The sequence below is a fragment of the Schistocerca cancellata genome, chromosome 8 (genome assembly GCF_023864275.1).
Source record: "Schistocerca cancellata isolate TAMUIC-IGC-003103 chromosome 8, iqSchCanc2.1, whole genome shotgun sequence".
Classification (NCBI taxonomy): domain Eukaryota; kingdom Metazoa; phylum Arthropoda; class Insecta; order Orthoptera; family Acrididae; genus Schistocerca; species Schistocerca cancellata.
The window spans coordinates 93,035,903-93,063,228 of record NC_064633.1 but is presented as its reverse complement, the minus strand read 5'-3'; the positions used below and the strand labels follow the sequence as shown (position 1 = coordinate 93,063,228).

At 41.9% G+C, this 27,326-nt stretch overlaps 1 protein-coding gene across 1 annotated transcript in view; it reads left to right on the top strand.

Annotated features, from left to right (window-relative positions):
• The window catches only part of LOC126095388 (myogenesis-regulating glycosidase-like), a 58,147-nt gene extending 36,671 nt beyond the window's left edge, over positions 1–21,476 (top strand). The window contains exons 5-6 of the mRNA XM_049910191.1: positions 1,488–1,680; positions 21,277–21,476. Of these exons, the coding sequence (XP_049766148.1) occupies positions 1,488–1,680; positions 21,277–21,476 (393 nt within the window). The remainder of the gene's footprint in view (positions 1–1,487; positions 1,681–21,276) is intronic.
• Positions 21,477–27,326: the final 5,850 nt, after the last annotated feature.

Genomic DNA, 27,326 nt, shown 5'->3' with positions numbered 1-27,326 from the left:
GTCACAGGAATGCAGAAAGCATTTCCATGCTACCTCTGGTTGTGGTGCAAGCCACTGTTTGTGGACAGTTCCTTAGCGGTTTGCACACCGGATGTTCTTGAGAGAGAAAAAAACTGCTGAGAGTGTCTCCTGGTGTTTCTCTGCCTTCTGAGCCCCCAAGAAGTTTGCATCTTAACAAGAGGCCCGTCTGTTTGTAGTGGGAAGGCCTTTCAGCCAACATCCCTTTCACCCCCACAAGTGTCACAGGTTCTGGAGAACTTGGCGGCGTCCCTCAACTGTCAATCTGTCTTCAAGCAAGACACCTCCTTCAGAATGAAGCACAACACTTGTAAACCGTATCATTCCGTCGTCTGTAGCTTTCGGAAAAGTCTCGTGACAAAAACTGTGGATTAACAGGAACTCTTTTGACCAAAGCATCGACCTGCGAAGTATTGCACCCATTTATGGCTTTGCAGGAGAATTTGTCGACCGACGAATTGCCGGTCTATGGATAGTTATTTAGAAAGCTAACCATGACGAAGATTTAATTTCAGGAGCTGAGGATGTACTTCAGGAATCCGTGAATTATCTCCTAGTAAATTCACAAAGACGTCATACTGAATGCGAAGCAGATCTAAACACAGACATTCCAGGAATATAAGAAATTATCCACCTCTATCAGCACTTACGATTATCATTTTTATCGTCTGTAGTTCTTCAGTAAATCCTCAAGGAATGTTTACATTCTGTGATCAGTGCAAAACCAACTGTAGATAAAGACTGTGTTTATTTGTGTACATAGCTTAATAATGCACGTTATAAGAAGCAATCTGATGTTAACACCACAAGGGAGTGCCCTGACCAGCACTGCATCTAGCTACGCTTGGTCCACAACATTATGTTCTTGTAACACCTGATGATGAACCTGCAGTGGCTCGAAAACATGTTCACGGTTGAATAAATCGTAAAAAAGCGACTGGTTGCATATTTATTACCAGATAAATGCCAGTCTAGTTTCTTGACTTTATAGAGTTTATTAATAACATGGTTCACTATAACTGGACCACATGCCCCTCCATACCGCATCCAAAGACGCCATTGGCTGTGGATGACACGGTTGGTCCGGCCCAATTGCTCGTCTAGGGAACTTTATTTTTTCATACTATATCCGAAGACGATATGTGATAATATATCTGTTCAGTTTACATGACAGGAAATATGTATTGTTTCAACAGACGTGAAAGCTTTTTTAAACTATACTTGGACAGTTTCTACTCTGCACAACCATTTCCCAAATGAGCAATTTTTTTTCTCAGCTTCTAACCTAGCTGAACAGGAAGACTAGTAACTGTACACTGCCCAGACATACACGACTAAGCCACTTTGCGTGTTTTGCTACTTTCGATTCATCGTTCCCTTAATGCAGAGATATACGCCAGTCTATGTTCAATAATGGTGAAATTTGTTGCAAATCATTCAACAAAAAACACGGAAAAATTTGCGTCCAGCCATCACCTGGAAGGTTCTTGCTGGTGATGTTACAGACGGTGGAGATCTTTCGCAACATGACAGCTTTGCACACAATGCACGCACCTCGTATTGTGGAAGCCATGAAGCGGGCAGTGAAGGACGGCACCCCTGTCAACCCTCCCATCTGGTGGCTCGACCCAACAGACTCGACGGCCCTCACCATCGATTCAGGTAAGCTCTACATTTTTATTGACTCCTATGCGCGTGCGAGTGATTAAATAGCCTTACAATTACCTTGTCATTTTGCGGAAATTATCAAATATTTTTCGCTTTAACATGAAAATGCCTCTACCCAAAGTTTTCTTTAATTGTCACATATTTCGTGCTCATTATCAGTCTCCTCTGTAGGAATAAAGAAAAGATCATGCAAACTACGGTTTTATAAATCGGCACTCAGTTCTCCTGTGGGATCGAGTCTAATCCAGTTTGTTTTTATTTAACAAATGTAGCGGAACCGCTTTTTTCTGTTGTTGTGGTCTTCATTCCAAAGACAGATTTGATGCAGCTCTCCATGATTATGCTGCGCTAGCCTCTTCATCTCCGAAGAACTACTGCAACCTACATCCTTCTGAATCTACTTACTGTATTCATCTCTTAGTCTCCCTCTACTGTTTTTTCCCTCCACACTTCCCTCCACTACTAAACCGGTGATTCCTTGATGTCTCAGAATGTGTCCTGTCAATCAATCCCTTCTTCCAGTCAGGCTTTGTCACTAATTATTTTGCTTCGCAGTTCTGTTCAGTGTCTCCACATTAGTTATACGATCTACCCATTTAATCTTCATTATTATTCTGCGGCACCACGTTTCAGAAAATTCTGTTCTCGCCCTTTCTAGACAGTTTATCGTCTATGTTTCACTTCCATACATGGCTACACTCCATACAAATACTTTTTTATAGGTCACAACAATGTTAAGGCTAGTGTTGCTTACACCACCTCAAAAGTTACAAATTCTGGTATTTTATTATGTAGCTAATTGGGAGGCATTAAGATTGTTGGATATGAGCAGTTGTTTGATGTTAGAGGTTACAGTCCAGTAATATTTACTGTCACTATTGTGATTGCGAAGAGTACATTCTTTGGGCGAAACTTATGTATTACTCAAAGGACAATTAATGCTGGGAGTGGTATTTGTATGTATTTTATTATTTTCATTGCATGGTACTTTTACAGTCATATCTGATGCTGAAGTCTACATCCATTACATTACACAGATATTTTAAACTCAGCCAGTACTATAGCATTCTGTTGGTACATTGCCAACATGCGGTAAGAATTGATGAAATGACTGTCAGAGTAAGTTATTTTCGGTGCATGGGTGAAAATAGTTGTTGTGACTTGGCAAGACAGCCAAGCCACTATGATTGGTAGCCGAAAGGCACGCGTTTAAGCTCACGCAGGCTGGCGTGAGGTCTGGAACAGTTATAGGAGTTGAGTCTAGTAAAAAAGGTACGTAGCTGTTGGAATACTTAACTTTAATCCATAATTGGTGAACATCGGTCTGACGGTACATGCATCACAAGATAAATGGCAAATGATAATGGCGCCTTGCTAGGTCGTAGCAAATGACGTAGCTGAAGGCTATGCTAACTATCGTCTCGGCAAATGAGAGCGTAATTTGTCAGTCAACCATCGCTAGCAAAGTCGGCTGTACAACTGGGGCGAGTGCTAGGAAGTGTCTCTAGACCTGCCGTGTAGCGGCGCTCGGTCTGCAATCACTGACAGTGGCGACACGCGGGTCCGTTGTATACTAACGGACCACGGCCGATTTAAAGGCTGCCACCTAGCAAGTGTGGTGTCTGGCGGTGGCACTACATTCCTCCCCCGCAAATCGGCGAACGGTTGTGTTATAAGGCTTCCGCCCGCCGTGGGGAGGACCCCATGTTGACGTATGCGACGAGGTGGGGAGCCTAACAACAGGCGAGGCTGTACCACCCGCACCCTGCCATTCGGCCCGAGGGGAGCTAGGAAACGCCTGAAAACCTACTCCAGGGTGCACGCCAACATGCGGTGTATGCGCCCGTATAGAGACAGGAGGGGCCGACCTCCATCGGGTCGGGGCACCCGACGGGCGAAGACGCCATGTGGTCCGGAGCGGGCAAGAAGTCCATGGCGGAGGACAACGGGTCACGGGAAGCGATCGGCGGCGCGTGACGCAGGGAGGCGCCTAGCGATTGCAGCGACGCGTCCACTGCGGGCGTCGCCGGCGGGAGAACAGGCGACGGCGGCGCCGGCGGCGCGTCGCCATGGGGCAAAATGGAAGGCAGCGTCGGTAACACCTGGGGCTGAGGCGAGCCAGTAGATGGGTCCCCAGGGCGCTGACCGGACGGCACCGTCGCTGAAAGCAGACGGGGAGCGGCAGATCCCGTGCGACGACCGAGGCGCAGCTGATTGAGATGCCGACGCACCTCACCAGTGGCCCCCAAAACCAGATACATCGCGCGGCCGAGGCAGCGAAGAATGCGCCCTTCGAGCCAACGCCGTGAACCTCGATAGTTGCGGTAGTAGACAACGTCGCCTGGGGCAAAAGCAGGTGTCTGCCGCTGCACAGGAACCTGATGCGGCGGATGTAGCAAAGACATCAAGGTTCGATGAGGGCGACCATGAAGCAACTCAGCCGGCGAGCGACCATCTCGGGGCTGAGAGCGATACGAGGACAAAAAGAGCAATAACGCATCCTCCCGAGAATGCGACTCTTGTAACTTCAACATCCGTGACTTGAAAGTCCAGACCAATCGTTCAGCGGCACCGTTTGACTGTGGCGAAAACGGCGCGGACGTCAGATGTTGAATACCATTGGCCTTGCAGAATGACTGAAATTCGGCGGACATGAATTGTGGGCCATTGTCGGAAACAATAGTCTGCGGAAGACCTTCAATGCAAAAGATAGCGGATAACGCTTGGATTGTGGCAGAAGACGTCGTGGAAGACATCCGGACAACAAAACGAAAATTACTGAACGAATCGACCAGAACAAACCACCGAGCATTCCAGAATGGACCAGCAAAATCGATGTGTAAGCGTTGCCAAGGGGAAGTGGCTTTTGGCCATGCAAAGAATTTCCGCGGTGGTGCTGATTGGTGTTCGGCACACACCATGCAAGAAGAGCATATATTCGTAATCGCGGCATCGATTCCGAACCAAGTACAGTGCTGACGAGCAAGTTGTTTCGTTCTCACTATACCCCAATGTCCTTGGTGCAGAAGCTTTAAGACAGAGGACTATAACGAACGTGGGACCACGACTCTGGACTGATCATTATCAGAACGCAACAGCAAAACACCACGTCGTACAAAAAGTCTCTCCTTGTGAGCAAAAAAATCTGCGAACCAACGGATGGCCGATCCGTGAGTTTGACAAGGGCCATTGCGTAGCAACAAAACGCAGAACGGTAGCAAGGACAGGGTCGGCAGCTGTGGCTGTAGCTACCCGACGAAAATCAATCGGAAACGATTCGACCACGTCATCGGTTTCCGAATCAATGAACATGCAAGCAAGTTCGGAGGAATCGAATGCTCTATCCTCAGCAACAGGCAAACGGGACAACGCATCGGCGTTTCCGTGCTTAGCAGTGGACCGATACAAGATATCGTAGCGGTACTGCGAGAGGAAAATAGACCAGCGAATGAATTTCTGCGCTGTACGTGGAGGGACAGGCTTGGTCGGATGAAAAAGTGATGTCAAAGGTTTGTGGTCTGTGATGATGGTAAAGTGACGACCATACAAGAAATCATGAAACTTTGTAACACCAAATACGAGAGCCAATGCTTCTTTCTCGATCTGAGAATAATTTCTTTGCGCAGACGAGAGCAATTTGGACGCAAAGGCAATAGGGCGATCATGCGAACCATCTTTGTGCGCAAGCACAGCACCGATCCCGAAATCCGATGCATTCACCATCAACAAAAGGGGTTTCTGGGGATCGAATGGCGTAAGGCAAGTAGTGGAAAGCAACGCCGATTTCAACTGGCGAAAGGCGCGTTCGCATTCCGTCGTCCAGACGAACGGAACACCTTTACGGCGTAAGCGATGAAGCGGAGCTGAAATGGAAGAGGCGTGGCGCACTGAGCGATGATAGTAATTTACGTTTCCCAGCACACTCTGCAGCTGCTTCAAATTCTGCGGCGAAGGCAAGTCTTGTATGGCACGGAGGTGCTCTGGACTGGGATGTATGCCTTGGGCATTGAGTACGTGTCCCAGATAGGGTAAGTCACGAGCAAAAAACACACATTTGTCCTTCCGCAAGCGAAGACCATTTTGTCGCAAGACCTGAAATAATGTTCTGAGATTGGCTAAATGTTCTTCTTCCGTCATTCCGGAGATCACAATATCGTCCAGATAGTTTGCTGCAGTAGGGACCGACGCACAAACAGTTTGTAGATATTGCTGAAACAATGCAGGGGCGGATGCACACCCGAATGGCAGTCGTTTGAATCGGTACAAAGCAAGATGCGTGTTAACCACCAGAACGCGCTGGGATTCTTCGTCCACCGGTATTTGCAAGTACGCATCTGCTAGGTCCAACTTCGAAAAATATTTACCCGGGCACAGTTTATCAAAAAGATCTTCCAGGCGGGATAAAGGAAAAGTTGCAGTCACTAGTTGTGGATTCACTGTTGCCTTGAAGTCCACGCAAAGTCTCAATTTTCCGGAAGGTTTGTGCAAAATTACTAAGGGTCATGCCCAGAGAGAAGCCTGCACACGTTCAATGACACCTTGTGATTCCAAATCGTGTAATGTTCTGGCGACCTCGTCACGCAATGCGTGGGGAACATTGCGCGCTCTGAAAAATTTCGGTTGCGCGTTGACTTTCAGTTCCAAATGTGCTTTATAGTTCTTAGCGCAACCAAGGCCCAGGGCTAAAATGTCTGCAAATTCGTCACAGAAACGAGAAACACTGGCTGAAGGCACAGTCTGGTGCACTGATAGGACCTGATTGACTATAGACAAGTTAAACAACTGAAATAAATCTAAACCAAATAAGTTCACTGCAGCAGAAGAACGAAGTACGTAAAATGACACAAGTTTTGTTTGTCCCTTGTATGTTGCAAGAAGGCTGCACTGTCCTAACACAGGGATATGCTATCCTGAATAACTACTGAGCTTAACATTTGCGGCACACAACGGAGGTGTGCCCAGCTGTTTGTAAGTGTCATGATTGATCAGTGAAACTGCAGCTCCGGTATCGAGCTGGAACGGTATCACTGTGCCGTTAATGTCCAAATCTACAAAAAGTTTATTGTCCTGCTGACGACAAGAGCGACTGTCTCGTGCAACGTGAACGAACACTGGTACAGAATCACTTGCAATTTGACGGGATTTCCGGCGATGTCGACGCACACTATTTGTGAGACGAACACAGTCACTGTGAGAGAGAGTAGCACTGGGCGGAGTGGCATCAACTACATGAATTTCCATGGGCGAAGTGTCGCGAGCCTGAGTATCCTTGGTTCGATTCCGATTCCGGCGCGAAGCAAAGGGCCTGGAATGGTTGTGAGTGTCTGATCTGGGCTTCTTCTGGCAAACACTTTGAACATGGCCTTTTTTATTACAGAAAAAGCAAATAGCCTGGCGTGACGGGCAATTCTAGTAGCACACCGCGGGCATGATTTCACTGTAATTGCTTGCTGGCGCGGGACACGTGGCTGAGAGCCAGGCGGCTTCGGCACGGCCGGGCGCGAAGACTGTTTACTGTTCCGTGCAGCTCGCCCGGCGGGCCGGTTAACACGACACACGACTGGCGAAGTTTCAATCGATTCATGAGCAAAGTCAAGTGTGTCCTGCCGATCCAATATGTCCATCACTTGTTGAAGGGAGGGATTGACTAGTTTCAAAATCTGTTCCCTTATACGAACATCAGAAACGTTCTGTGCAATTGCATCATGTACCATAGTATCTGAATAAGGGAGTCCACATTCACACTCAAAAGCACAATCCCTAGTAAGGCCTTGCAAGGTTGCAACCCATTCCCGATGAGTCTGACCTGCCGTACGTTTTGTACGAAAGAACGTATACCGTTTCGCAACTACAGTGACTGATTCTTTGAAATATGCATCTAATGCAGACAAAATTTCTTCGTAGGACTGAGTTGCTATGTCGCGTCGGGGAAATAATTTCACTATCACACGGTACGTCTGGATGCCTACGGATGCAAACAAAAGAGGCTGCGGCTCATTACCTTGAATTCTGTAAGCGGCGAGATGGAATCCAAATTGGCGTGACCACTCCGTCCAGCTTTCCAGTGCCGCATCAAAAGCACGAAAAGGTGGTGCAACTGTGTGTTGTGGCTGTGGTAGCAGAGGAGCAGCGGCTGCCGCATCGTTTTGCAGTGCACGTTGACCCTGGACGAGTTGTCCAAGGGCATCCAATAAGGCCTGCGTCTGCTGATTCTGCAAGCGATAAAATTCAGACAGTACCTCTGGAGAATGTGGCGAAGCCATGACACAAGTAAATCAGTACGAACGCAAAATTCTTGTCGCCAAACTGTTGTGACTTGGCAAGACAGCCAAGCCACTATGATTGGTAGCCAAAAGGCACACGTTTAAGCTCACGCAGGCTGGCTTGAGGTCTGGAACAGTTATAGGAATTGAGTCTAGTAAAAAAAGGTACATAGCTGTTGGAAAACTTAACTTTAATCCATAATTGGTGAACATCGGTCTGACGGTACATGCATCACAAGATAAATGGCAAATGATAATGGCGCCTTGCTAGGTCGTAGCAAATGACGTAGCTGAAGGCTATGCTAACTATCGTCTCGGCAAATGAGAGCGTAATTTGTCAGTCAACCATCGCTAGCAAAGTCGGCTGTACAACTGGGGCGAGTGCTAGGAAGTGTCTCTAGACCTGCCGTGTAGCGGCGCTCGGTCTGCAATCACTGACAGTGGCGACACGCGGGTCCGTCGTATACTAACGGACCGCGGCCGATTTAAGGGCTACCACCTAGCAAGTGTGGTGTCTGGCGGTGACATCACAATAGTTCTTATTTTTCTGTTGATATTTTAACATATTTTTGTCCTGTAGTCTTGATAATGTGCCCAATATTCATGAGGAACATTCTTTTGAATACTGTGCGGATTTTCAATTGCGAGGATTTTCTTTCTGTTATACTGCGGGAAGAATTAATGTCTTATGTGTTATCTGAATATACAATTAAATATTTTGGAACATCTTATGTTTAAATTCTGATGTTAAAACTTTATAAAAATTTTTGGTTCAGCGAAGGTATTTTTTGTGAAATAATATGATTGTGACGAAATATTTCACGAATGTCAGCGTCCAAAGGACACAATACTTTTACAAGTGAGCATATTGCTATGATGGCAATGTGGTCACTTGAACACTGACGTCTGACCATTCACACATGAACTATTTCGTTATGCAGTACGCCAAGAGAACTTGAAGAATCGCAATACGCTCGTGGCTTGCCTTATGAGAAAAAGTGGTCAACGTCAGGTTATTACAAAGTGGAGGTAAAGTATTTCCACTGAATTTCATGTAGTGTTAATGTAGGTAAATTTTATTTATTTGTGGAAGTGTTCATGCTAACATGTTGTGTTTCTGAGGTCCTTATTCGTTTGAAGCATAACATTTTGCTTTAAATACATGTATCTATTCCTCTGTGATTTACATTTCAAAGTGTCATGGCTTATACACTGGACCTGTGTACGATGGACAGAATACAGCTGTGGTTTTCCTGTTTTCTTGATACAAGTCAGTCATTCGAAATGCAGTTAGTGGGAGACACCTCTTGTGTTCATAATCCTTTTCATAGTAATTTAAGGTGTGAAGTGTTTTACTCAATTATTCAGTGTTTGAAACCTAGAGAGCAATTTGGAGAATTTCTCACTCCCTCGCATGTGGTAGTATAACCTCACCTACTTTGTCTCTTGTCAAATATTTAGTAACGTAATCCTGCTTTGATAAGATTGTTTTTTTAGCGTTCGCAGGGTCCGTCAGCATGACTTCAGGGCATGACCACATTGCCATCATTGCATCTGATAATAGCAATGGACTCATTTGTAAAAATATTGCGTCCGTTGGACACTGACATCTGACTACTCATGCGTCAGAACCACATTATTTCACAAAAAAATCTTCACTGCACAAAAAAAATTTTATACAGATTTAACAGCAGTATTCAAAGGTAACATGCTGCAAAATATTTCACTGCATATTCAGATAACGCATAGGACATTAAACTTCTTAGCGTATCGCAAATTTTATACTTCAAACAAGCTGTGACTTCTACAGTTTTACTGTGCAATGACTATTTAGCGTTATAACCTGTTATGAAATTGGACAGGCATTTTACTGATAACAATATTTATTACCGTGTCTTTACCTCCACTAAAACTGCTGTAAGATGTTTTCGCATAATTTATCCGAAGTATTGGGTGGATGTGGGGTTCGGTCTTCCACGCAAAATTAATTAACAATACGCTTCACTGCACTGCCTATCTACGATATCGTCTTAATAACTTGAATTATATCGACTGAACAAGCAAGTCTTGTATTCAGTATCAGGATGAGACAACATCGATGTCAACATTAGTCTTCCCATCCGAAATAAATACCAAACATAAAATCTGCCCGCCAGTCCTGAAGGGAAAAAAATCCGAATATTATTACTTTTGTAATGAACTGAAATATTTTAATGAAATCTTTTATTATTGCAAAGTTACCTGGAATCAAAACGGATGCCATCAACATCTTCGAACCACGTAGCTACAATGTCGAAAAGCTGGTCCGAAATAACAGTTAAATATTACTTATTGTTGATGTCGTTGTGGTCTTCACTCCAGAGACTGGTTTCATGCAGCTCTCCATGCTACACTATGCTGTGCAAGCTTCTTCATCTCCGAATAACTACTGCAACCTATATACTTCTGAATCTGTGTAGTGCATTCATGCCTTGGTCTCCATCTACGATTTTGACCCTCCGCACTTGGCTCCAATACTAAACTGATGATTCCTTGATGCCTCAGAACGTCTTCTAGCAATCGATCCCTTCTTCTAATGAATTTGTGCCACAAATTCTTCTGCCCACTCCCTTCAGTACCTCCTCATTAGTTATGTGATCTACCCATCTTCAGCACTCTTTTGTAGCACCATATTTCGAAAGCTTCTACTCTCTTCTTCTCTAAACTATTTATCGTCCATTTTTCACTTCCATACACGGCTACACTCCATACAAATACTTTCAGGAAAAACTTCCTGAAACTTAAATCTACACTCCACGTTAATAAATTTCTCTTCTTCAGAAACGCTTTCCTTGCCATTGCCAGTCTACATTTTACATCCTCTCTACTTCGACCGCCATCAGTTATTTTGCTCCCTAAATACCAAAACTCATCTACTATGTGAAGTGTCTCATTTCCTAATCTAATTCCTCAGAATTACCTGATTTAATTTGGCTACATTACATTATCCTCATTTTGCTTTTGTTGCTGTTCATCTTATATCCTCCTTTCAAGACACTGTCAATTCGTTCAACTGCTCTTCCAGATCCTTTCCTCGACTGTTATATCTGCCATTTGGTTTCTGTACAAACTATAAATGGCCTTTCGCTACATGTGTTTGACCCCTTCCACCTTCAGAATTTGAAAGTCTTCCAGTCAACATTGTCAAAAGCTTTCTCTAAGTCTACAAATGCTATAAACGTAGTTTTGCCTTTTCTTAATCTAGCTTCTAAAATAAGTCGTAGGGTCAATATTGCCTGAAGTGTTTCAACATTTCTTCGGAATCCAAACTGATCTTTCCCAAGGTCGGCTTCTACCAGTTTTTCCACTCGTAGGTAAAGATTTCGTGTTAGTATTTTGCAGCTGTCACTTATTAAACTGATAGTATGGTAATTTTCACACCTGTCAACATTTGCTTTCTTTGGGACTGGAATTATTATATTCTTCTTAAAGTTTGAGGGTATTTCGCCTGTCTCATACATCTTGCTCACCAGATGATAAGAGTTTTGTCAGGGCTGGCTCTCCGAAGACTATCAGTAGTTCTAATGGAATGTTGTCTACTTCCGGTGCCTTGTTTCGACTTAGGTCTTTCAGTGCTCTGTCAAAAGCTTCACGCAGTATGATATCTCCCACTTCATCTTCATCTACGTCCTCTTCCATTTCCATAATATTGCCCTCAAGTACATTGCTCTTCTATAGACGCTTTATATACTCCTTCCACCTTTAGAAAGTCTTCCCTTCTTTGCTTAGAAGTGGTTTTCCATCTGAGCTCTTGATATTCATACAAGTGGTTCTCTTTTCTCCAAAGGTATCTTCAATTTTTCTGTACGCAGTATCTATCTTACCCCCAGTACTATATGCCTCTACATACTTACATATGTCCTCTTCCATCACTGCTTAGCCATTTTGCACTTCCTGTCAATCTCATTTTTGAGACGTTTGCATTTGTTTTTGTCTGCTTCATTTACTGCATTTTTATATTTTCTCCTTTCATCAATTAAATTCAATATTCTTCTGTTACCCAAGGATTTCTAATAGCACTCTTCTTTTTACCTACATGATCCTCTGCTGCCTTCACTATTTCATCTCTCAAAGCTACGCATTCTTCTTCTTCTGTATTTCTTTCCCCCATTCTTGTCAATCGATCCCTAGAGCTCTCTGAACTCTCTACAACCTCTGGTTCTTTCGGTTTATCTAGTTCCCATCTCCTTAAAATCCCACCTTTTTGGTGTGTTTACTGTACTATCCAAAAATAACAGCGAATTTAACCACTGTAAGTCGAAATAGATTTCATAGCTTTGGTCGTTAATATACTTTGTTAAGTAAATGACACACTAACATTGTCATTTCAGCCAATAAAATTTACGTGAACTGCAGTTCCTCAACGAATCAACTTTTTAAAAAAAATGCTGTATGAAAGAAGATAATAATTATTGTATGTATGTAATATTAAAATAGAGAAATGCTGAGAATTGATAAATTACTTTGTTCTTTACGCTTCTAAATATGAGAGTGCATAAAATTTCTTGACTTGTAGCAAATGAATAGCCATGATTTGTGGTGACTAACAATGTTACACAATTTCTTCCCATATCTGTTAATCTAGACAAATAAGGGCTTGCCATGATGCCATCAAGAGACGTACCACTACTTAACCAAAACTTACATCTGGAAATTCTTGCATCCATGACAAATATCTTGTTGAGACGACTTGTAACCATGTAACTTATTGCCGCCCTACTTTCTTAACCTTTTTATCAGAGTATCAGCATACTGTAGGGAAAATTTTTAACTATACATTTCAGAAAATTGGCTTCACGACTTCACTCTGTACAAGACACTCTCTCACGGATCCCAGTTCTGCTCTTGCCCACTGTGTGCATCGCGATCATCCAAAAAGCCTACCAAAGAAAACCAAACTGTGATTCATCCTCTTATGTGGATCATCATTACAAACATGAATTCAGGACAATATAAATCCCTTAGAAGCTGATCAGTCATTTACGCTTTAAATGAAATAACTGTAATATATTTCACATTATATTACAGTCAACATGCAATAGATAGAAATGAAGCATTCAGTTCTTTAAATTCACAGCGGTGCAATCTTAAAAAGCTAGAATCCGTCAACAGAATATTGGCACTCAGGTACAATTTTATCAGAAAACATTTAAAATTTTTATATTACAGTTACATATTACATCGTCATTACATTACAGAAGGACAGAATGAGGTCTGGAAGAAAGTTACTGAGTATGTCGGATTAAACAATTTTGTTTATTTTCATTAATTATTTAACTACCATTATCTGGAACTTTTAAAAATTCTGTATCTGAAACTGACTAGAGGTACTACTGTACATTCACAGCTGTGAGGCTGGGATTTTTTGTGCTTCTGTCAGCAATGATGTGGCTTTTCTATGGACATTTAATATTTGAGGAATGATTTTTTAAATTTTTACATATATTTGCAGTGAACTTTGAATATCTTCACATCATATTTAATTTACTTAGGCTTCCAACGTTTGGGCTATTAAGAAAAGAGTTCAAGTATTGTTGTCTTACGTCTTGTTATTGCAATACTTTATAGAAACGAATATTATATTTCTGTATAGTCATCGGATTTGTGATTTTTTGTGGACTTGTGTGCTGGTATGTTGCTTTCAAGTGGCTGATCGTTCTTTGGTGCTCTTATTTTGCGTTGTATGATGGAGAAACATGCAATAAATCAAAGTGAGACGAGAAGCAACACATTTGGGAACAGCCAGACTAGAAACGAAAAATCTAGTTTAAACAGGCAGTCTGATTCTGGTGTTGTTCCGTATACTGGTACTATTGAGGTGATGTGCGTGTGCCGTTTAGTGATTCAATGAGCATGTCAGTTAGTGAATTAGAGAGTGTCGAGGCCAGTAACGTGAACGTGGTGGTTCAAGAAGTTGTAGGTGATACTGTGAGTGAGGGTACTACTAATCTGAATTTGTTCTACCCATTGAGTCTGTTGCTCACTGTTATGTTTCGACACATAATTCTGCAATTCCTGCTGGTTGTAATGTACGGATTGAATACCTGAGAGTTAGTAAAGTTCCAAAAGATATTTCTGATCCATTCTTAATTCATGTTCTGTTCGCATCCATAGCGTGGTTAGAGGCTAATAAAAAAAAGGTAATTTATAAGAAACAAAGTTAATTTCGGAAGCAAAATTAAAATTTGGAAAGAACAAAAGCTGGTATAGATACATTAAGTGGAAAGATCGAGGATATTTCTACGGAAAAAACTGGGTAGACTGGGTGTACTACAAGCACAAACTTGAACAAATTTGAAGTCATTGGGGAAGATGTTTCAGTGAGATTTGATGTACCTAGCACACAATTAAGAGGAGAATTTGCCATATTTTGATGAGATTATATCTAGTGTTGAGAATAAAGCTGTTACTGTACGGGGAAGTCAAATTAAGCTGCAGGAAATAGTGAGTGAACAAAATAAGCAATTGCAAGAGAGTTTTCAGCTTAAGAAATTAGTACAAGAAGAATAAAACAGATTTGACAAGAGATGTTGGATGCTTTCCCAAATGAGGAACTTCTTACAGAAATTCATAAACGAAGTTCAAATAATACTGCCTTATTATAAGGATTAGAGAAGGATATTGAAAAGTTAATGGTTAGTTCAGAGAAAGAGATGTCACGGAATAGAGAAGAGGTTCACAAGACCATTAAAAAGCCATTGCTGCTGCACAAGTAGCTGTTGTTGCCGAACACAGCTCACTTAGTACAGTACCCGCTACTGTTGGTGGTTGTAAGGAGGTGAGACGTTTGTTGAATTTGAGAGATGATCAAAAGGAGGTTGCTGGGAAGAGAACAGAGTTCAGCAGTGGAATGACAAGGTTTCAGAACTCTGATAAAAGTTGGGAGAAGGTATTGCTTAGGGTTCTTGCTATAGCAGACCTCATGTGCGCCATTTTGATATGAATTCTGGTCATAAAGATGAGCCAGATCCTGTGTCTCATTAAGAGAGGAGAGATCAATTCAGAACTGTTCAGGCTATGCCAAATGGTGACACTCTTAGTGCAATGCCGACAAGGTATGTAGTGTCAAGAGAGACCACATCATTAGTTAAGCCTGATGTATGTTTCTTGCTGTTCCCAGATGGATGTGCATAAATTTATCTGTGCCATTCCGGTGCATTTGAGTGTTAGTGAACTGCACCTGGATGATTTCCATTCAGGCTGTATGAATTCCTTACTGTGCTAATTTCAATGAATGGTGTAGATCCAAACTACAAGAGGATCAGATACAACGTTCATGTTCTTCACACAGAAGTAAGAACAGGCCTCAGAGTGGGAGAATTTAGTGACACTAAAATTTGTATGTTGTTGTACTCAGATGAGAGTACCGAGCCTTCTTCGTATGTATGTTAATTAATTGTTGTTCGTTTTGTGTGTGCAACTGGGCACCTAATATGTGCTGTCCTTGAAGAGCTTTCTTTTCTTTTCTTTTTTTTTACTTGTTAGGACTCGTTTGCATTAGTATTCATACGAGATAGTTTCTTCTTTGTGGGTGACAGTTTGTGATTACGGAGTATGCAGTGATCGACCACATCTATGACTAGATTATGATTATGCTTTCCATGTGGCTGTTTTGTATATTCTTTTTTCACTTACTTTATTCAAGTGATGAAATAATTTACCTACTTGCTGCATACAGTTTTCTTGGTGTTATGTCTGCTTTCATGAAAAGGTTGCATTGATTTGCCATACCTGTTCTTTATGTTTTGATGACTTGTTTGATGTGTTGGTTTATTTATTTATTTATTTATTTATTGTTCCGTGGGACCAAATTAAGGAGAAGTCTCCATGGTCATGGAACGAGTAAATACATGAAATTATAACCCGATATTAGAAACAGATAAAATGAAATATAAAAAAAACATATTCAGGTGACAAGTCGTAAGTTTAAATAAAGAAAATCAACACTGTTTAACACTGGAATTTGCTTAATTTTTTAGCTCTTCCAGGAGCTCCTCGACAGAATAGAAGGAGTGAGCCATGAGGAAACTCTTCAGTTTAGACTTAAAAGAGTTTGGCCTACTGCTTGATATTTGGTACTGGATGTTTGCGAATGATGTGGTAAGGTGATGCAGTATAATGATTTTTGTTAGTGAGTTGGTTTGAACTATGCCACGGGGTCATGAATAAATATTTTTCCATTCAGTGATGTTTAATACTTGGTGTATGTGATTTGTAAGTGTGAAGTGAAATGTTGTGAAGGTCTACATTTTTCAATTCTTTTATACTTATTGTATTGCTACTCGTTTGCTTAGGTGAAGTGAGGTTTCTGTCCAATATCTATATATGAGTATAGTTCTCTTACTACCAGTCGATCTAAATGTGGAAGTTGTTACAGTCATACGTGAAAAAATGTACGTAGGCAATGGCTAATGAAAGTGAACTGGTAATGAAGAATGTGGGATTGTTTGAATTAATGTCAGCTGTTAACAATCACTTCATGAAATACAAATTAAAATAAGTATTTCACAGTAACCATGGTTACGGAAAATAAATTCGATGTGATTCAGATTTCAAACCATGATAAGTTTGGCAGGGAATAAATAATGTTGCATAAGATCATCAGATGGGCTCCGTTTCAGTAGAGGTTGATTATGTATGACGATTGATGATTTCTCTAGACTGTCGTTGAGGTTGATATTTGTTTGAGGTGAATGTTTCTGGCTGTACTGAATACTGTGAAGATGAAGTTATAAAGTGAAACTGCTTTGTGTAGATATGAATTCACTCCAATGTAGATGCTGGAACAATGTGACGCTGTGGTTTTTTTGTAGACGAGTATATGAGGTTTGTTTGATTCTCCGTTTCATGAAGACTGTTGGTAACCAACGTGTCTTGTTGTGGTTCTTGGTTGAAATTGGGCAGTAGTCCGAAATGGTACCGTGTGCTTAGCGCTGTTCTTCCTATTATTGACGTTTTAGTAAGGAAGTATTTTACTGGTGCCAGGAGCACTGCGATCTATTTGTGAACTGATGACTTATGTGTGCCAGTACATGAATAGTGTACGACCTATAGATACTGAGCTGTTTTGGTGGTATCAAGAGAGCTGCAGCCCAGTTGGTATTTAAAGGAAGAATTCATCACTGCTAGGCAAGAAAAGAGGAACAAATCCTCTTTTATCATTTACGCTACACCGAGGTTCAAAGCTTGTGTGGAACAATAAGTTTTGAAGGAAACTAACAATGTAAAAGACGTATTACTATATACATAACTAGGTCTAGACTGGGACTTAGCATCTATTCCACAATGCCAGGTCTTGTAAGCGATGACATCTCGGTCGGCGAAAGATTCGAGTCCACATAGAGAGGCATTCTCACATCGGACAATAGCAAGAGTAAACCATCCACTTCCAGTACTCCCTGTGCCAGCATCGAGACTGAAATTAACTCGACATCCACAGAAAAAAATAGGTCCCTTCACTATAACAGTTTGTGCGGTTCCATTTGTGCCAAGTTTATTTTCGAAGCTTATTATATGTTTGTAGACAGGCATGCGGTGGCGGCGTTGACGATACACACATCGACGAGGCATAGTGCTTCAATGCTGTTGCAGATAGAGCTCACAGCGGAATGATTCTGCTGGCGTGCACTGCCCGCTTATATAGACACTTGCTATTGTCCGATGTGAGAATGCCACTCTACTTGGACTCGAATCTTTCGCCGACCGAGATGTCATCGCTTACAAGACCTGGCATTGAGGAATAGATGCTAAGTCCCAGTCTAGACCTAGTTATGTATATAGTAATATGCTTTTTACATTGTATACTTGCTCCTGTCGTAAAGTTAGTAATGATGAAAAAATACATGTCTGGATGAAAGGACTTGGTGTACTTGCTGAGAATGTAACTCTAACTGGTGATGTAGCTCTGTACTATAATTATTAATAAACTGTGATCCTCACTGCATTTATTCTGAACAAATGCACAACAATTACGCGAAGCGAAATGTAGTGTGAGGAGGGCTATGCGAGAGGCGTTCAATGAATTCGAAAGTAAAGTTCTATGTACTGACTTGGCAGAAAATCCTAAGAAATTTTGGTCTTATGTAAAAGCGGTAGGTGGATCAAAACAAAATGTCCAGACACTCTGTGACCAAAATGGTACTGAAACAGAGGATGACAGACTAAAGGCCGAAATACTAAATGTCTTTTTCCAAAGTTGTTTCACAGAGGAAGATTGCACTGTAGTTCCTTCTCTAGATTGTCGCACAGATGACATAATGGTAGATATCGAAATAGACGACAGAGGGATAGAGAAACAATTAAAATCGCTCAAAAGAGGAAAGGCCTCTGGACCTGATGGGATACCAGTTCAATTTTACACAGAGTACGCGAAGGAACTTGCCCCCCTTCTTGCAGCGGTGTACCGTAGGTCTCTAGAAGAGCGTAGCGTTCCAAAGGATTGGAAAAGGGCACAGGTCATCCCCGTTTTCAAGAAGGGACGTCGAACAGATGTGCATAACTATAGACCTATATCTCTAACGTCGATCAGTTGTAGAATTTTGGAACACGTATTGTGTTCGAGTATAATGACTTTTCTGGAGACTAGAAATCTACTCTGTAGGAATCAGCATGGGTTTCGAAAAAGACGGTCATGTGAAACCCAGCTCGCGCTATTCGTCCACGAGACTCAGAGGGCCATAGACACGGGTTCACAGGTAGATGCCGTGTTTCTTGACTTCCGCAAGGCGTTCGATACAGTTCCCCACAGTCTTTTAATGAACAAAGTAAGAGCATATGGACTATCAGACCAATTGTGTGATTGGATTGAGGAGTTCCTAGATAACAGGACGCAGCATGTTATTCTCAATGGAGAGAAGTCTTCCGAAGTAAGAGTGATTTCAGGTGTGCCAAAGGGGAGTGTCATAGGACCGTTGCTATTCACAATATACATAAATGACCTGGTGGATGACATCGGAAGTTCACTGAGGCTTTTTGCAGATGATGCTGTGGTGTATCGAGAGGTTGTAACAATGGAAAATTGTACTGAAATGCAGGAGGATCTGCAGCGAGTTGACGCATGGTGCAGGGAATGGCAATTGAATCTCAATGTAGACAAGTGTAATGTGCTGCGAATACACAGAAAGATAGATCCTTTATCATTTAGCTACCAAATAGCAGGTCAGCAACTGGAAGCAGTTAATACCATAAATTATCTGGGAGTACGCATTAGGAGTGATTTAAAATGGAATGATCATATAATGTTGATCGTCGGTAAAGCAGATACCAGACTGAGATTCATTGGAAGAATCCTAAGGAAATGCAATCCGAAAACAAAGTAAGTAGGGTACAGTACGCTTGTTCGCCCACTGCTTGAATACTGCTCAGCAGTGTGGGATCCGTACCAGATAGGGTTGACACAAGACATAGAGAAGATCCAACGGAGAGCAGCGCGCTTCGTTACAGGATCATTTAGTAATCGCGAAAGCGTTACGGGGATGATAGATAAACTCCAGTGGAAGACTCTGCAGGAGAGACGCTCAGTAGCTCGGTACGGGCTTTTGTCAAAGTTTCGAGAACATACCTTCACCGAAGAGTCAAGCAGTATATTGCTTCCTCCTACGTATATCTCGCGAAGAGACCATGAGGATAAAATCAGAGAGATTAGAGCTCACACAGAGGCATACCGACAATCCTTCTTTCCACGAACAATACGAGACTGGAATAGAAGAGAGAACCGATAGAGGTACTGAAGGTACCCTCCGCCACACACCGTCAGGTGGCTTGCGGAGTATGGATGTAGATGTAGATGTAGAAAGATCAAAATAACCGAATCTGAAGTTAGAGAACCAAACGTCGAATGCATTCATGTAAATATCACAAATGTTTTTGGCAGCAACTATTACGTTACTACACCTGCGAAACTCTAAAAGGCAAGTGATGCCGGATATGTACCTCTTCTGGTATCTGGCTTGCCATTTCACCATAAACTGCAAACAAAATTTAAGATTTAATGATTTGCCAGTAAACAAGAGACTAACCTTAAAACGTCTTTGGCACGACTTTGAAGTACACAAGAGCTGATAAATGACAAACGTATATAGACATGCACAGAAACGACGTTACTTTCCGGTTCCCCTAACATGTCTAGATATGCTTAAAAACAAAAAAGACAGACAGGATATAATAAAAAGTAATGAAGCAGTCATATTTAAAAAATGTTACTTACGCTTTGACGCTGATTTCCGTATACTGAAGTGCATGGAGTAGAGTACTCAGCATGGTAGCAGACGTTAGGATTCCTTCTCGTTTCGCTCCAGTATGGACCGCGAAAAGTATGGCTGCTTAAATACCTCTCGCCACACCGTAAGAATTCTAACTCTATCTTTACGGTCCCTATGGGAGTAATAAGTAGGAAGATGAAGAATGTGCACCTTCTTCGCTAAATACCGGTTCATACAATTTTACAAGTAAGCTTTCGTGCGATAATTAATAATTTACCTTCAAATGTCTGCGAATTCAGGTATCTCACCATATCCGTTACGTTGTTCTGTGATTGGTATTGCCCTCCTTTCTACACGTTCAGTATCCCCCGTAAGTCCTATCTCGTTTGAGTATCACATACTTGAGTAATATTCTAAGATGAGAAGCACAAGTGTTCTGTAAGCGATCTTCTGTGTAGACTGATTGCATTCGCCTAGAATTCTACCACTGAACTGGAGTCTTCCGCCTGCTTTAGCCACAGCTGACATTACGTGACCTTTCTGTTTCATAAATTGTTACACACACGTATTTGTATGAGTTCACATATTCCGTTTGTGACTCGTTGATATTGTAGTCACAGTTTTATGAAATGCACAATTTTACGTTTCTCAACATTTAAAGGAAGCAGCCTACTGTAGCATCCCCTTCGAAATCTTATCAAGATCTAACTCGTTATTTTTGGGATAAGTATATAGTTCCACATTAGAAGTTATTATCCTGCTCATTGTAGATCAGTGAAGGTAGAAGGAAAATGGTCGCCTCTATTATGTAAATATATAGCTTCTTTGACATTTGGAAGCAGATGACGTCTCATACCATTCTCCAGTGTGTCACATATTTGCCACCATTCCTTGTCCAATTACTTTGTTTCTGATGAAGACTCCTATCCTTCCACTTACACCACATTATCCAATTTTCTCTAGCGTAAAATCAACTGACGCCAGCAACATCCAGATTATAACATTGTTTTCCAGTATTTCAACATCGCAGGCAGTGGTTCAGCATGACGTAACTAGAGCACCGGTAATGTGTCTTGCCTTCTGCACAGAGTTCCTTCTGGGCGAGGACCTCCTGGCAGCTCCCATCGTGCAGCACGACACATACGAACGCGACGTCTACCTGCCCAAAGGCAGCTGGAGGGACGAGGTGGACCCAGAGCACCCCACCATAGACGGGCCCACCTGGCTCCGCGACTACCCGGCGCCTCTCAACACGCTGCCCCACTTCACCAGGGTCACCTCCTTGTAGCTCTCACTGACTAAAATGTTCCATGTTTCGTATGAAAAATAAAATAAATTATGTCTATCATTTTGAGTTTGTAAATGATGCATTTCAGGAAAGTACGACATATCACCTGCTTTCACCTGATGCCAGTGATAAACAATACCTTCGAAGAGGTATGTAGTTTTGTGTCATAATGTGTTTCATAACATTACCCAAGTTACTTCAATTAGCAGCTCAGATACGTCAAAATGGCGTATCTCACCATTATTAACCCTTTAATCCTTATCCTTACCACCACCTTATCTTATATGAATCAAAATTCTCCCGCAAACTTTGAGTAAGGACTGTAAATGATGCAGAAAATGTGAAAACTGAGACCTTCAGGTTAGTATGTAGTGGCGAACAAGTCTCTGGTCACTACCACGGGAGCATTTGCATGGCGACTGCTCAAATCACACACTACACACCAATTTTGAAAATCTCTCTCTCTCTCTCTCTCTCTCTCTCTCTCTCTCTCTCTCTCTGTCACTCTCTCCCTCCTTTATCTATGGGTGAGTCACTAACTATCGCCACCTACAATAACTTCGAAATAATGACAGTAGCTAAAAGTTGCATGAGACAACGGGGGCCATAATAGGACATCGGTTTTTTGTTGCTAGGTGGGGTCGCTTCAGAGATATGGTCAACTTTGTTTTTTTTTTAAATGGGATGCTATAGTCTGGTACTTTATTTTCTGATAGCGGCTATCGAGACGAATTTAATGATGGGTAACAGTAAGGTCGTTAAAGGTCAACGAAGGTCACAAAGGTGGCATGAACTTCCATTCACAGAAGGAGTTCGAAGTGATGACCATTGGTATCAATGCAGTGCTGCAATCTTCTTATCATGGATTGAGTGGTATTCCTTACCACATTTTCTTGCCCTTAGATAGAAAATATTTCTGTATTAATGAACGCTTTGTGTTCATTTAAGCACTAATTTTATACACATGATCTGAACTTACCTCCCTTATTTATACTGGTGGCTCGTCCATTTATAAAGTATGGCTGCAGTCTAAGATTAATTTTTAAGTTAACTTCTTGTCATCCATCAACTGTATCTACTAATCTTGACTTTCATTCCAATATTTTCAATTTTGATTATGCTGGGTAATACAAATTAACAGAAAACGTAATATTCAATAATTACAAGGAGTCCCAGCGGCTTGTGTGCTCTGTATAGAGATGTATTGAAAGACGTGGAATTATTGCCTGTATAGTTACATTTACACACTAGATTTAGTAATAGACAACGGTACAGTATTAACAGTGACATCTGTATGGTTACAGTATTTTTTCTGTACATTATGTACGGTTTTAAATTAAATTTAACACATGTCTGGTATCGTTGAAACACGAAGCACCTTAAAAGGATTACCGCGCTCTATATGTAGCTACAATCTGTGCCATGATGTGTAACATGAAGAAAGACAAACAACATTTTCATACAAAGCCTTCGCAGAAAGACCCACAATAATGAGTTAATATTCTTCTCTCATAATTTGTCACTTTTCAATGACATTTTGCAATATACCTGCCATCTCTTGCAATGCAAACGTGTACACTTGTACTAATACATTTTACTTTCCTCTTGAAATAAATATTGATGCCCTTCTCGTGTCTGAAGTGTGAGGTACAAGGCGTTGGAGGTGGCGCAGTGGTTAAGATATTGCATATCATTCGGGAAGGTGAAACATCCTAATTACAGCGCAACCAGCGTGATTCAGCTTTTCCTTAGCTTCTCGAAATCATCTCAAACGAAACCAGTAAAGTTCCTTCAGCAAGTCGATGTCACATTCGTTCCACCATGTACGCCCAACTGTCAGTCTTAAATAACTTCGATGCTGGGGGGAACAAGAAACTCTAATCTTACTGCTTTCTGTCTGCTGGTGTTCTCGAGGTGTGAAAAATGTAGTAAACTACACTTGCTTGAAAAAATTGCGCTACCCGTTGTGGCCAGGCGGATCGCCAGTGTCCTAGTGAATTAAAGTTGCCTGTGGTATGCTGACTGTTGAAGTATAACGCCACCCACGAAACAGACAATCCAGCCTATACCAAGGAGCAAACAATGTGCGAATTTCAGGAAAGAAACGTGCACAATTTACAAAAGAAATGAAGCAACAGTGGAGATTAATGTGCCGTCGTCTTCGTAGCAATTATGGTCGAAGCCTTTGCTTGGCTGGTGCGGTTCTGCAGTACATTTCTTGAACCGTGGCGGCATTTGCCGGAAGTGCATCACTGAAGCAAAGAAACCCTTCAGCCTACTTGTTAGACATGGACTTGAGCCTTCCCTGTGGTGACTAAACCATTCAGCCACCTGTTGCTGCCGCGCACTGAAGAGATGGTACTCCAAAGCCGGTCTATTCAGTCCTGCAACAGGAGTCTTCAATGGCAGCCAACTTATTAACAAACCCAAGCAAAAGCGCTTGCATTGTAACCTGTTCTTTCCACTGCACGTTTCAGAAAGCACGTTCGCGGTTCTAGGCGCTTCAGTCCGTAACCGCGTGACCGCTACGGTCGCAGGTTCGAATCATGCCTCGGGCATGGATGTGTGTGATGTCCTTAGGTTAGTTTGGTTTAAGTAGTTCTAAGTTCTAGGGGACTGATGACCTCAGCAGTTGAGTCCCATAGTGCTCAGAGCCATTTGAACAAAGCACGTTCCCGTTTTCCAGCCCCACTATTTATCCGATTCTAAAGACATTTACCTCTACATACCCACTCCGAAAGACGCCGTAAGGAGGTTACCCCGTATCACTACTAGTCGTTTCTTTTTCCTGTTCCACTCACACAAAGACTGCCTTTTTTGTCACCGTATGAGCCGTAATTTCTCATATCTCATATTTCGGGTCCTTGTTGTTGTTGTGGTCTTCAGTCCTGAGACTGGTTTGATGCAGCTCTCCATGCCACTCTATCCTGTGCAAGCTTCTTCATCTCTCAGTACCTACTGCAACCTACATCCTTCTGAATCTGCTTAGTGCATTCATCTCTGCCCTCCAATACTAAACTGGTGATCCCTTGATGCCTCAGAACATGTCCTACCAACCGATCCCTTCTTCTGGTCAAGTTGTGCCACAAACTTCTCTTCTCCCCAATCCTATTCAATACTTCCTCATTAGTTATGTGATCTACCCATCTAACCTTCAGCATTCTTCTGTAGCACCACATTTCGAAAGCTTCTATTCTCTCCTTGTCCAAACTATTTACCGTCCATGTTTCACTTCCATACATGGCTACACTCCATACAAATACTTTCAGAAATGACTTCCTGACACTTAAATCTATACTCGAGGTTAACAAATTTCTCTTCTTCAGAAACGCTTTCCTTGCCATTGCCAGTCTACATTTTATATCCTCTCTACTTCGACCATCATGAGTTGTTTTGCTCCCCAAATAGCAGAACTCCTTTACAACTTTAAGTGTCTCATTTCCTAACATAATACCCTCAACATCACCCAACTCAATTCGAACCTCCAAGTTTTTATTTCTTCTCCATGGATTTTAATACCTACTCCGAATTTTTCTTTTTGTTTCCTTTACTGCTTGCTCAATATACAGATTGAATAACATCGGGGAGAGGCTACAACCCTGTCTTACTCCCTTCCCAACCACTGCTTCCCTTTCATGTCCCTCGACTCTTATAACTGCCATCTGGTTTCTGTACAAATTGTAAATAGCCTTTCGCTCCCTGTATTTTACGCCTGCCACCTTTAGATTTTGAAAGAGAGTATTCCAGTCAAGATTGTCAAAAGCTTTCTCTAAGTCTACAAATGCTAGAAACGTAGGTTTGCCTTTCCTTAATCTTTCTTCTAAGATAAGTCGTAAGGTCAGTATTGCCTCACGTGTTCCAGTATTTCTACGGAATCCAAACTGATCTTCCCTGAGGTCGGCTTCTACTAGTTTTTCCATTCGTCTGTAAAGAATTCGTGTTAGTATTTTGCAGCTGTGGCTTATTAAACTGATTGTTCGGTAATTTTCACATCTGTCAACACCTGCTTTCTTTGGGATTGGAATTATTATATTCTTCTTGAAGTCTGAGAGTATTTCGCCTGTTTCATACATCTTGCTCACCAGATGGTAGAGTTTTGTCAGGACTGGCTCTCCCAAGGCCGTCAGTAGTTCCAATGGGATGTTGTCTACTCCGGGGGCCTCGTTTCGACTCAGGTCTTTCAGTGCTCTGTCAAACTCTTCACGCAGTATCCTATCTCCCATTTCATCTTCATTTACATCCTCTTCCATTTCCATAATATTGTCCTCAAGTGCATCGCCCTTGTATAGACCCTTATGCGAAATGTATGTTGGCGGCAATAGTATCTATCTGCAGTCAGCTTCAAATACCGGTTCTCTAAATTTTCTCAATTGCGTTCCTTGAAAAGAACTTCGGCTTCCATTCAGGAATTCCCATTTGAGCTCCCGAAGCATTTCTGTAACACTAGCGTGTTGCTCGGACCTGGCGGTAACAAATCTAGGAGCCTGCCTCTGAATTGCTTCGATGACTTTCCGTAATTCTACCTGGTGCGGATCCCAAACTTTCGAGCAGTTCTCAAGAATAGGTCCTACTAACGTTCTATATGCGGTCTCCTTTACAGATAAACAACAGTTTCCTGAAATTCCCCCAATAAACCCAACTTCGACCATTCGTCTTCCTTACCACAATCCTGACATGCGCGTTCCTTTTCATATCGCTTTGTAACGTTACGTCAATCAGGACAATACTAATGCTCTATCCGAACATTCCCAATCTAATGTCTTAGTTTTCCAAGATAATCAACATATTGTCCCAACGGGAAGGAGCCAAACATCTCGGATTATTAAGGATTTGCTGTGTCACAACAGCACGCGACTGGTTTTTCGACATTATGCTGCGCACGAGTTTCATGAAGATCATTCGACGTGGCACACACTGGACGACCTTCTTGCGGCTGTTGTGTGTGAACTCAAACTGGTCCAGATTTGAAAGTGGCCGCCACTAGTAGAACTGTAGCGCTTATCTTGTGTCACCTTTGGTGCACGCCGCTCCCCAGCAGAGCTCTAGTACACGTTCGCTGAGTTTAAACTCTCAACACATCGCCACTCTATCTTTGAAAAACGTTTCTGTGCATATATGAAGAACCACTATGTCAAAGAATTCGTCTATTCAACACATCCAGAAAGATACCACTGCACCCGATTTTGACATCAAAACCTGTGGAAATCGTGACCCCTGACATCGCAGAACCATCACCTCAGGCTCGTGGGGTCGCCAAATGTCTCGTAGCTGTGTGTGATTTATTTTCTAAATTCTTAGACTCTTATGTCACAAAAACTGCTACCACAGCCTTGATTATCAAACAATTTAGGAGACAATCTGAGCAGTCCTCTTAGATTGTTTGCAGATGATGCTGTGATTTACCATCATGTAAAGTCAGCAGATGGTCATAACTAATGGAAAATTATTTAAGAAGATATCTACATTGTACAAAAAGTGGCAATTGATTCTAAATCATGAAAATAGTGAAGTCATCCAAATAAGCACTAAAAAGAATCCTCTAAATTTCAGTTACACGATAAATCACGCAAATCTAAAGGCAGTAAACTCGTCTAAAAACTTATGTACTACAATTACGAATATTTTAAATTGGAACGATCACACAGACACTGTCACGGGGAAAACAAACCAGAGACTTCGATTTATTGGTAGAAAATGTAACACTTCTACTAAATGCCACAGTTGTACTAAAGAGACTGCTTTTTTCTTAAATTACGCTTGTCCGCCCTCTTCCGGAGTATGCTGTGTGGTGTGAGATGCGCATCAGATAGGATTGATGGAGAACATCAAAAAAGGTCATTGAAGGGCAGC